The sequence below is a fragment of the Diadema antillarum genome, unplaced genomic scaffold, assembly GCF_040938485.1.
Source record: "Diadema antillarum isolate AM-2024a unplaced genomic scaffold, OU_Dant_1.0 seq00000269_RagTag, whole genome shotgun sequence".
Classification (NCBI taxonomy): Eukaryota; Metazoa; Echinodermata; class Echinoidea; order Diadematoida; family Diadematidae; genus Diadema; species Diadema antillarum.
In genome coordinates, this window is record NW_027271305.1 from 437,878 (window position 1) to 449,032 (window position 11,155).

At 38.5% G+C, this 11,155-nt stretch overlaps 1 protein-coding gene across 1 annotated transcript; it reads left to right on the plus strand.

Annotated features, from left to right (window-relative positions):
* The first annotated feature begins 548 nt into the window (after positions 1-548).
* Positions 549-4,024, plus strand: LOC139729909 (sulfotransferase 1B1-like). The gene is made up of 6 exons (XM_071640827.1): positions 549-729; positions 1,159-1,403; positions 2,399-2,519; positions 2,950-3,047; positions 3,167-3,356; positions 3,915-4,024. The coding sequence occupies exons 1-6, from the start codon at positions 549-551 to the stop codon at positions 4,022-4,024; spliced, it is 945 nt and encodes a 314-aa protein (XP_071496928.1).
* The last annotated feature ends 7,131 nt before the right edge of the window (positions 4,025-11,155 follow it).

Sequence of the window (11,155 nt, forward strand, 5' to 3'; positions counted from 1 at the left end):
TAACAAGTTATGCCATTCTCTTGAACACACTATGTGCAGTAAAAATTCTAAATCCGAGTAGTTTGTTCGAATTGATGGTTGCTATGTCGGATGAGACTCTGGTGAGCAATATAATGGTATTCGGGGACAATCCTATAATGATATGCATAAATTCGAATTATGTCTACTCTACAAAGGGACTGCAATCACATCAAATACTATCTGGATATCATACTTAGAACTAACCAGTTACATGCAGTCGAATGTCAGACACTTTTAAGTAGATAAAGAACATACGTATATTTTGGACCCTTTACTTCTTTTTGTGATAATTCGACCGACACAAGTAACAGCTATGTTTGACGATATCTCGATACGTATAGTGCCTTGTTTTCAGAGAATTAACTCTAAGATTTGTTTACGGTGTGGTTTTTGTATGAGATTGGATACTTTAGATAATAAAATGTCTGCGAAATTAGTTATTAAAACCGGTATTTACATCCTCTTTCCTATAGAAGCACGCCAAATTATTCTGATTTCCACTTCGAACGCCGTACCGCCCTTGATCGATGAGCATGGACGTCGCCTCCGTATTCAGCGATGATGACTGGGTGGAGCATGCGGTGCACGGCAGCGTCTACCACGACGGAGTGAAGTACAGTGGTTTGGTCATGCCGTCGAGCATCGAACGCCTAAAGACGTTCGAGGTTCGGGATGACGACATCTGGATCAACACGTACTCCAAGTCTGGTTGGTATCTGCCTCACCTCCTAGGGTTTTATATAAGAATGTAATTTTCTTAAAGAAAAACGGTGTTTCTATCTATCCTTGGGCAGGTCCTACAGACTGCTATTGTGAATTTGAATTTTAAGTGGTCCTTCCAGCTTATCAATAGGTAACCTGACAGACCGAAACGTTCCACTATTCTCATATTATTGTACTGATTTTTTCTCTCTGGTTTCTCTGCAAGAGACTTTTTTTTTCTCGTATTCTCTGATACAAGAAAATGCTCTTATCATGTACTGCGAATCAACATCTCCCCCAATGCAGGCCTACTATTTTCACAGTCCCGAGTCCAAAGTCAGACGAGAGGTTTGGTTATTTTCTGACCTAAACATCATTCACGAAATAATACACCGCTGCATATAATTCTCAACCGCCCTCATGGTGTAATCTTAGGTACGCATTGGGCGTCCGAGATCGTGCACCTCATCTTGAACGATGGCAACCCCGAGACCATCGACCGCACGACGACACAGGGCAACATCGAGATGATCTACTTTCAGAAGGACTCCTACGACGAGTCTAAAAAGCGCCACCTACCGTTCTACAAGATTATAGAGAAGGCGTCCTCACCGCGGATCATCCAGACTCACCTTCCGGTCAGATATCTTCCGCCACAACTAGCCAGTTCCAAAGCAAAGGTCTGGTGAAATTCGAATACCAAATCTGTCATCATGATGGCGCGATCGTTGCTGTCTATCTCTTGACACGATTGTTTATCCAAGAAGTTTTGCGTTTAGCTACAATGAAATATCCGTAAAAAAAGATTCCACTCTCCGTTAGCGTCAAATTGTACAGAGTTTTGATTTTATTTTCCTTTTCAAATTAGAGATTATGCACAAGACGTGTGTATAAGTAAAAAGCCACGTCGAGCAATTATTATAGTCCCACTTCTAATAAGCCGGCGACCCCAAATAATGCTTTTGTGAACAACCTATACTAATATTATTTCACGAGACAAAAATCTAAAGAGTAAATCATTTGTAATGGAACAGACGTTCTATTTCTTTATTCTTCTGTATATGTGACTTTTTGTGCTGGAAGATCTGGTTTTATCTAAAAATATGCATTTCTTCACTTTCAGCCTTTACAGTAATGTTAAAGGAAATATTTTTATTTATGATACAATTTCAATTTGCAGTGCGCGTTCTTCAGTTACAGCTCGTTGTTTTGAAGATCCGTTATTTCGAAGGTTCGTTATTCCTAAAACGAAATAAAGTTCGTCATTCCGATGGTTCGTCAATCCAGAAATGAAATAAGGTTCGTAATTTCGAAGGCTATAGTAAGCATCTTCTTTTCAGAATAAGGAACCTTATTTTCATTTTCGGACTAACCAACCTTATTTCATTTTCAGATTAATGAACCTTCGGAATAACGAACTTTCATTTTCGGATTAATGAACATCGAGGTAAATGTACAGAGAATATGTGTGTGAATCGGAAAACAAACCCTTCATGGGATCAACGAACTTTTGGAATAACGAACATTTCGCCGCTCTTATTTTTTCCTTCCTGGCAGTTTACCTAGTCTTGCGTTGGAAATGTTATCATGTACGGTAGTCATTTACCAGATGAATGAAACAGGTGAATTTTATGCTTTTCATTGTTGCACTCTCCATCGCCATCTTCCAATGTAGGTGATCTACGTAGCCAGGAACCCAAAAGACGTGATAACATCTCTCGACCGATTTGTAGGCGAGAACGAGATGGGAGACTTTATTCGATGGAAGGCCGCCCTCAAGGAATTCATGGATGGAAGTGAGTTATTGTCATCATCGGTGATTGCACGAATGGCATTAAAACTCTTGAAACGGAGATTCATGCTTGAATTTTATTAAACATAATATGGCTGAATGACGAAAAGACGAATGTTTTATGTATTGATCATTCGTTCATAACCTGTGACAGTTAGTTATGACTTAACTATGTTGGAAATGAGCATTTCATTTCTTTTTTTCGTGCATGTATTACGCCATGAAAATATGGGTAGCCAATTATAAACTGGTTTGCTTGACAATAAAACTTGATTTTTCTTTCAAAAATGAATTAGATGCGATATTGGATTATTTGTTTGTAGGCTAGTGATGTTTGAAGCTAAAAGTTCCATACAATGAGATGATAGCGAAGAGTGAATGCGTTCACTGTGATCATCTATTACGTTTGCTTTTCTTCTGCTGTTACTTTGCAGCGCGTAATTACGGGTCATGGTTTGATCACGTGACAACGTCATGGAACCTCAGAAGGGAAGAAAATCGACTCTTCATCAAATATGAAGATATGAAGAAGGTATGTCTTCGTTATACATTCTCACCGTACTTTCCTTGCTGCATATTCACGAGACCTTTACTCGATACATTGCAATCTATTTCAACATCTCATTATGATTTGCCTGTCATTGTCACTAGGATTTGCGCGCATCTGCAACCAAGATTGCGGAATTTTTGGGACGCCCCCTGTCTACTGCAGTTCTTGATCGTATCGCGGAGCACAGCTCGTTTGGTGGAATGAAGAAATCTTATGACAAGGTGGCAGAAACTGTACAGAATGGAGACCTTCTGGTGAAAGCACTTGGGAAACACGCGTATATGAGTAAAGGTGAGACCACGTGGCGCCACATGTTGTGGAAAAGGCGTCAGATTAAAGAAATTTATCGTCTAGAACACTAAGTTCAATCATAGTATATACGCGTGTCATTAAAGATTACTTTATAACACTTCAGGATCACACTGTCCTTCACGACCCAGATATCAAAATTTAGTCGTCGGGAAATATTCTTTAATTGTGCTAAGATTATCATAGGCCCTAATTCACCAGAATACAATAGACTTGGTGCAATGAAATCACCATGGTCGACAAACGTAAGATTTATTAGGTATTGACAAAATTTCCTCAAAGTTTCGTGGCAAGGAATCACGTGCGCACAATTTTGAAATAATTCCAGATTGCAGTTCGTATTGAACTGAGTTCAATATATCAAATTGCCAGATCGAGTGACATTGTGACTTTGGATTTCAACAAACTCTATAAGACCATTCCAACCATCATAACCGTCGCAGATTACATTCGAGAAGAAATTTACAGGTTAATAATGTGCAAGTTGCTTTAAGAATAACATTCCTGCTGAAGCTGTTGTTAAACTTTCTCTCCGTATAGGCGTAATCGGTAGTTGGAAAGACCGGTTCACAGTCCGCGACAACGAAGAGTTCGATCGAGTGTACTTGGAAAAGATGGCCGACACGGACTTGACCTTCGACTTCGAGTGAGATCATACCCTATGCTCGTCGTTGGAATCAGCCATAACGTTAAAACGACCTCGGCGGAGGCTAGTCTGTTCGTCAGGATGTATAAATGCAATGGACATGAGTTTACAGATATGCCATCACCAAGTGGTTCGTCAGAGCGAACATACACGGTACGGCACGGGATCAATGAGTAACGCATGCGCCTTCGATGTGCATAGCACAAAGGCTTACTTGGGGTCAACGGAGCGTGTTAAAAGCCCAAGGTAGATTTATTTTGTAGAAACAATTAAAAAGCTCAGCCTCTCATGATGATAATATTGTATGCAATGTTTGTATAGTTCCTGGATATTTCACTGTATTGTAGACAGAAAAAATCCAAGACATGAAAAAAAAATCTATGCACGCTTTTCTTGCCATAATCGCTGATAATTGAAAGAGCTCAAATGATTGCGTTTCGGTTTTTTTTAATCTTAAAAGGGACCTCCAGGCTATGATAGACTTGTTAATATGTTTTTGTTGTAAAGACATATATCAATTAAGTATCTTTGTGTTGTTGTAGCGTGACTATTTTCTATTTCTAAAAAAAAAGAGAGAGAAAATGGTGACGTTTACGGAATTTATCGAGTCTATAAAGTCATACGCATTTTTAGATTTTCACCGAACTTCACTGAAGTGTTCTACTTTTTCTGCATTCTCTGAATCCACAGAATATTGTACTTGAAGTAAACTCCCATTGGATAACCATGCAGTTTACACACATAGGCCTACACACATACACACACACAAGCAAACGCACACGCGCAAAGACACACACTCATTTATAGACCTACGCACATGGCTATGCAATACATTATACAGATATTGCCTATTTAGAGGTGTGATATAACACTTGACATCCCTGCGGGAATCATATTGTATGCTTTCTCGATCATCGATCCTCTCTGCAGGTCACAAGCTTGCATTATGACAATCACCGAACAGTCCAAGTGCTCATTGTCTACAGTGTTCTCTGTTGACTTGAATGGTCAGAAATAAACCTTTCATCCTTTCATTCTTGACTGGTGAACGTTTAGAAAAAAAAAACAATTTCTTGAAATGAGCCTTTTCTGCTTCTCTCAAGATCTTTTTTTATTATTTTTTTTTTTTGCGCAATGAATTTGTCCCTGATTCGCGTTTACATTGATACAGTCATGATTGTACAACAATAATAAAGGACACTACACCCGTATTCAGCTGCACACGAGCGCAAGTATTTTGAATACAATCGAGTACAATAGAGCACTGGAATGATTTGTTGAATGTGTGACTTGCAGCATACGCAACTTGTAATTTGTTCTCCATTGGCACTGTTATTGATTTCTACATCATCATGCCTTATGAATGATTTAGTAAGTCGTGTGATTCATATCTGAGTTGAACTCATACATTGCAGGGAAGCAGGTTGTTTCTAATGTGAATCGCAAGAGATTGAAACGTTTTTCATTTCGGGTTTAACCTTTATTTCATTTACTACTCAGTTTTGTTTCCTGTTTTTCAGTCAAAGTCGTGATCACTATTATTTTATCAAGCAACTGACCTTCGGATGGTCGTTACCATCTATCAGGAGATGAAGCTGTTGTCTCGGTAAAATTTTACATCATAGGGCCTACTGTTTATAATGTGAAATCTTATGAACAATGTGTGCTTGCAATCAGTAGAAAAATAATGAACACCGAAATACTTCGATCTCTTGTTAAGCATGACCTTTTCTCGCCTCATTTCATGTACATACGTCCGATCCTCGTGAAACTGTTTGCAAAGTTTGTCTATATTCGATGAAATCTGATTGTATTGAGTGTGAGCGGAACGGAAGGGAACCTTTATAAAGTATGCGGATCAAGGATTTTGGTCCTATCAAAAAATGGACCTTTACAATTTGCTGATCAAGCTCTGAAAAGTGGAAATATGTCAAAATTTCTATATAAGTATGGAGCGGTTTAGGGGAAACTTGATGAAATACTAGAAGCCTGCTTTTCACCCAACATCGTGATGGTTATAGGTTGCCCCATGTACGAATACTTCAAAACAATGCTGCCTGGTTATTTGACTCTACCACTAGTCTTAGTCCATTACAGCGTCTTAGTCGTAATAGCGCGGCGAGCCCTTCATGCCCCAAACAGTGTGATTGAAGCGATCCCGAGATCCATTGTTTATTTGAGTATGTCTCTTCCACTGATTCTTCGAGATCTTACCTTTATATAACTTGACACATGTCGTACTGTGGAAAACAAAACAAAAGGAAAGCAAACAAACAAACAAACACTTCAGAAAGTAGATTACCAACAACGCAAAAAGAGCCAAAGTGTGAGACGCAGCAGTTGTTCCTTCAGCCCATAAGTTTTCTTTGTTTTCAAGTCTTCCACGAAATATAATCTCACAAAGTCACAATGAAACAAAATTTTATCATGATATTGCTCTCAACGTATGATACCCCAGCCGCGTCTTTTACACTTATCTTGTGATAACGGCCCTGTCTTCTTTCATCATCATCCATCCACTCCCAGCATATAGCGTAATCAGTCATCTCTAAAGCCGTAGACTGACCGTTTCATCTCATCATGCAAACTTAAGGAAAAGTAGGGCCTACAGCAGAAACAAAACAGACAAACACACTGCTAAGGGATGCTCTACGACCTGTCAATCATGTCAATGCGACTTACGTACGAACCCTTGATTGCGGCTGAGGTCACTTTATCGAGCGTTACCTTACGCTGATGAAAAATGTTAAAGCCGTTGGGTTGTTGGCATTCTTATTATTGGTTGTTCCTTCCATCAGAGTAAATACCAATGGTACGCATCCAGCATGATGATGAAACGCCGCGAATGACTGGTTGAACCTCCCGGCAGCGTGGACGTGGTATCGCTCATTTCGATTCGAGCTTCATCCGGAGAACGTCGTCTGCCACGGCTGCGCGCGCTTTATGCGCTGGAGAAAGCAAGTGTGTGTCGCAGTTACCTTATTATTAGGCCTAACCCAGGAGACATTAAGAAGCGATTTGGAGTGTATCGATTCCAGCCATGTAAACGTTCATAATTATATTGTAGCCAGCATGACGCAAACAGGCGCAAGTGGGAGCCGCTTGCCAACATTCGTGTTACTGCTTAGTATCGCTGGACTTCAGGTGTCGGCAGAAGCAGCTGGTGAGTACAGTACATTGCCGTCAGTATAGGCTACTCAGTTCCTCCAATATATTTGCTTTAAGACATATTGTGAGCATTCTGTCTGCTATCAAATGGATTTGTCTCTGGCTACAGAAATGAATGAATGAATAAAATTAATATGTATCGATATACACGTACTGATACATTGATATTTCTTTAGTTCTGCAATTTCATGACAAACGTAATGTACAAATACATTTTCTTTTGTACAAATCAAGACTTTTAAAGAAGAATTAATAATCTTGATGAATACAAAATATTGACAGTTACTGAATACAAATCATTCGGTACATCGGGAGAAAAAGGCTGTATCCTATCAGCTTACGCTTGAGAGCGGAAACGGCCCAGTTGACTATATGTGATGTTCATCCAGGGTGAGTGTTGGGGATGAACGGAGCATGGGGACGGGGGGGGGGTGCGAGATGGATTGCATGTTCTGGGTTCACGGTGAGTGCATGAAAATGGTGAGGACTACAGTGCATGTGTTTTGGAGATTTAAAAGTGATTTGATGATCATACGACGAAATTAGGTGATTTTTAAGCTTTATCTTAAAGGGGAAATCCAGTCAACAAAAAAAAAGTTAGTCTGATGAAAAAAATGGTAAGTGTTTGACTGAAATTAGATAAAAAATAAGGAAGTTTGTATGACATTTTGAAGTTCTGCTAATTTCTGCAAAACAGTTCTTGTACAGTGGATATGAATATGCAAATGAGTGAACTTACCATGTCATAACCTCACAATTTCCCATTGATCATGTACAAAAAAAAAAATGACGGAAATTCAATGTTTCTGTCATTGAAGACTGAAATATATCATTCCTGGTTGAACAACTTGAGAATAGTGGTCAGATAGATATGCGAGGGTTTGAACCTCAGGCATAATTGCGTTTGAATGAAAAACTGGAAATGTCAAAATGTCAAAAAATGTTATACAAACTATGTGCAAGCTGTGAGGGGATAACATGCATGTTCACTTCTTGAATAATTAGGTTAATTCCAAAAAATAATAGAGAGACTCGCGCATTACAAGATCTGTTATTCAGTGCATCCCTCATTTCCCCCCCGCTGAATATGTCTCAGACTTACCGTTCATTGTTATGACAATCCCATCTTTTATTCATTTTTTTTTTCGAAAGAATAACAATTACGAGATTATCATTTTATTTTCATTATTTCGTAATCCCGTTCGCATTCCTTATCGGTGATTTGTGCTTCTGTTGAAAAATGAAAATGATTTTTAATTGATTGCTAGGCAGACAAGGAAAAAAAAAAAGGGAAAAAGGCTGGTAAAGCCGAAAAAGTGAATTGTACGCTTGAAGACAGAATGACGTGCAAATAAGCAGATGAATCATGTGTACTTACGATCAGTCACACGACGTCTATCGCTGTCTTGTGCATCTTATGAGCAGGTAGCTGCGAAGTAGACTGGAGCGTGGCTTCCACGGGCTGCTATTACATCGTGCCGGGCACGGCAGATTGGGACAACGCGCAGGTATGGTGCTCCACCAGAGGTGCGTCGGTTGTCGAAGTCACGTCCCCGGAAGAAAATACTGAGCTCACCACCTTGCTAAATGGCGCCAGCGGATGGCTGAATTGTAACATCCGAAACATGGCAAATTGGGTCTGTGGCGCAGACTCCCACATCATGGCATATGACAGTAAGTCATTAATTTGTTAAAGGTGAATGATATCCAAATTGTTAATTGTAAATTGAATGAATGTAGCAGTATTAGATGAACACATCAGCGGAAGTTTTAGGAAAATTGGATAATCAGTTCAAAGGTTATGAATTTTTACATTTTTGGTGCCCCTGGATGAGAAGACTACAGTACTTAGTGACGTCATGTATAAGGAAAACGGTTGAGTTTGAATTTAATCAATTTCACCACGGGTCACTCACCTAAGCCAATGGCTTTTCTTCTGTGAGTCCATGTATAGTTCAAAACCATACCGTTACAAAATACAACACTTGTTACACGTATATATAGCGAAACTAACAAACTAACAAAAGCACCAACAGCAAGACATACAGAAACGTGTAGCAAAACAACAACAACAGCGAAATAATTATGAATTGAAGTTACTCAACATAACCAAAAGAAAATGGTTAACATACGATGTTACAGTTCAATGCAGAAGATCACTCTTTCTCTAAGATCCATCTGTCTTGTGTTTAGATTATAGAGAAAGAAGCATTTCGATTTACATTACCTAAAATACTGATCCACAATTGGGCACCATATATATATTATACACTATGTTTCTTGAAGTTTGTCTTTGAATGGGGCATATCTAATTTTGATATCGCCTTTCTCAAAGGATATACACTGCTTGAATGAAAATAAAATGGTTGGTGCCATAGTCATATTTGTAATTCTATATACATTACTTGTACTGCTATGTACTGTAATACACGAAGATGTTTGTCACTTCCTTCACAGTGTTGCTTCAGCAAATATGTCTGCCCTGTGCTCTTGGTTAGTTTGCGTCAAATTGAATAATGCTTCATTTTTAGATCTCAACTTTACATTCATAACAAAACTATATTGTGTCTTCTACTGAGTAATCTCTGAAGTTTTTCGGAATAATACATAATATATAAAGAGAATACAAAGAACATATCACAACATTTTCTTTTATGAAAAGTGCACATTCCCTCGACCTCCTGACGTCATGGAAAGTTTAATCATTTATAATTCCCCCTGTTTTCTGCAAGGGGTAAGTCAAATGCTCTTTTATCATGCTATAGGAAAGTAAGAACAGATGTTAACATTTCTGCATGTTTTCTTTATATTGTTTTCCATGCATGTCATCACCAAGTGTTGTAGTCTTCTCATTTAGCTGTGACATCACTGAAATTTTAAATATTCTCAATTTTTCAACGGATTCTCCGAGATGTGTTCTGTACTGATATTGCTACATTTTCTCAATCCGAATGTATATTTTGGTTTCGTTCCCTTTACTCTCTGCTATTATTACATTGATGTATCAGCGATACCATCGGAGATGTCAAAGGTGTTAAAAATTGGATAATAGTCTTTCAGACTGACAAAGCTTTTCATTCACGCTGATATTCCAAGGCCTATCCAATAAGCACTATCACAAGAGTTGAAATTATGATTTTGATTATTGAACTGTCTTGCAGTCAAACATGAAAGTTTAGTTGTTCGTTTTAGTTCGCCGAAATGTCGATGAGTTTCTAGCTTTGAGAGGTAAAATCATATTCATTGCTGAAAATGAATTATTAATTCCTTTACTTATCATGTAATATGGTATTACATAATCATTGTCGTGTAACAAGCATGGATAGACTGAGTGAGAAAATCTGAAATCATTCGGTCTTGGTATACAGTTCATATTCAGCAACAAAAGTCATTAGCACTCTAGAAATGAGGTTTCCTGCTAGTCTAAAGAAACGTATACGTTTGTTTGAAGTGATAACTCTTTCAAAATAGCTCTCAAGTCCTGTTTGGAAAAAATAGATGACATTTTCCTGCTCATCCAAATAAAGATACAATCGGTTAGATTTAAATCTCTTTCAAATGTAAATCGGGGAGGGGGAATCCGCAAAAATAATTGAAATAATAATTAAAATAAGAGCTGTCCAGCACAACCAAATCCTCGGGAAATTACGGATAAAGACGAAATCAAATCAGCTTGGCTACAAGTGGACGCAAAGATTTATTGCACCAAGTTTATATAGTAGACACATTAATGACCTTCACCAGTTTCCAGGTAAGTGGTGAGGTGGTCGTGCACATTATTTGCATGACACAGAGATAAACAGAGGGTAAAAGCATCGACAGTTTTTTGCAGATCGAAAAGGCCACGCTATTGTCTATACCTGTCAAACCGTGAGAATATGAATAAGGCACAAAAAAAAATCCACTTCATGATCGATTCATTGCAACCGGTAAGACATCCATTCATAGTATCCAACCAAAGTGTACT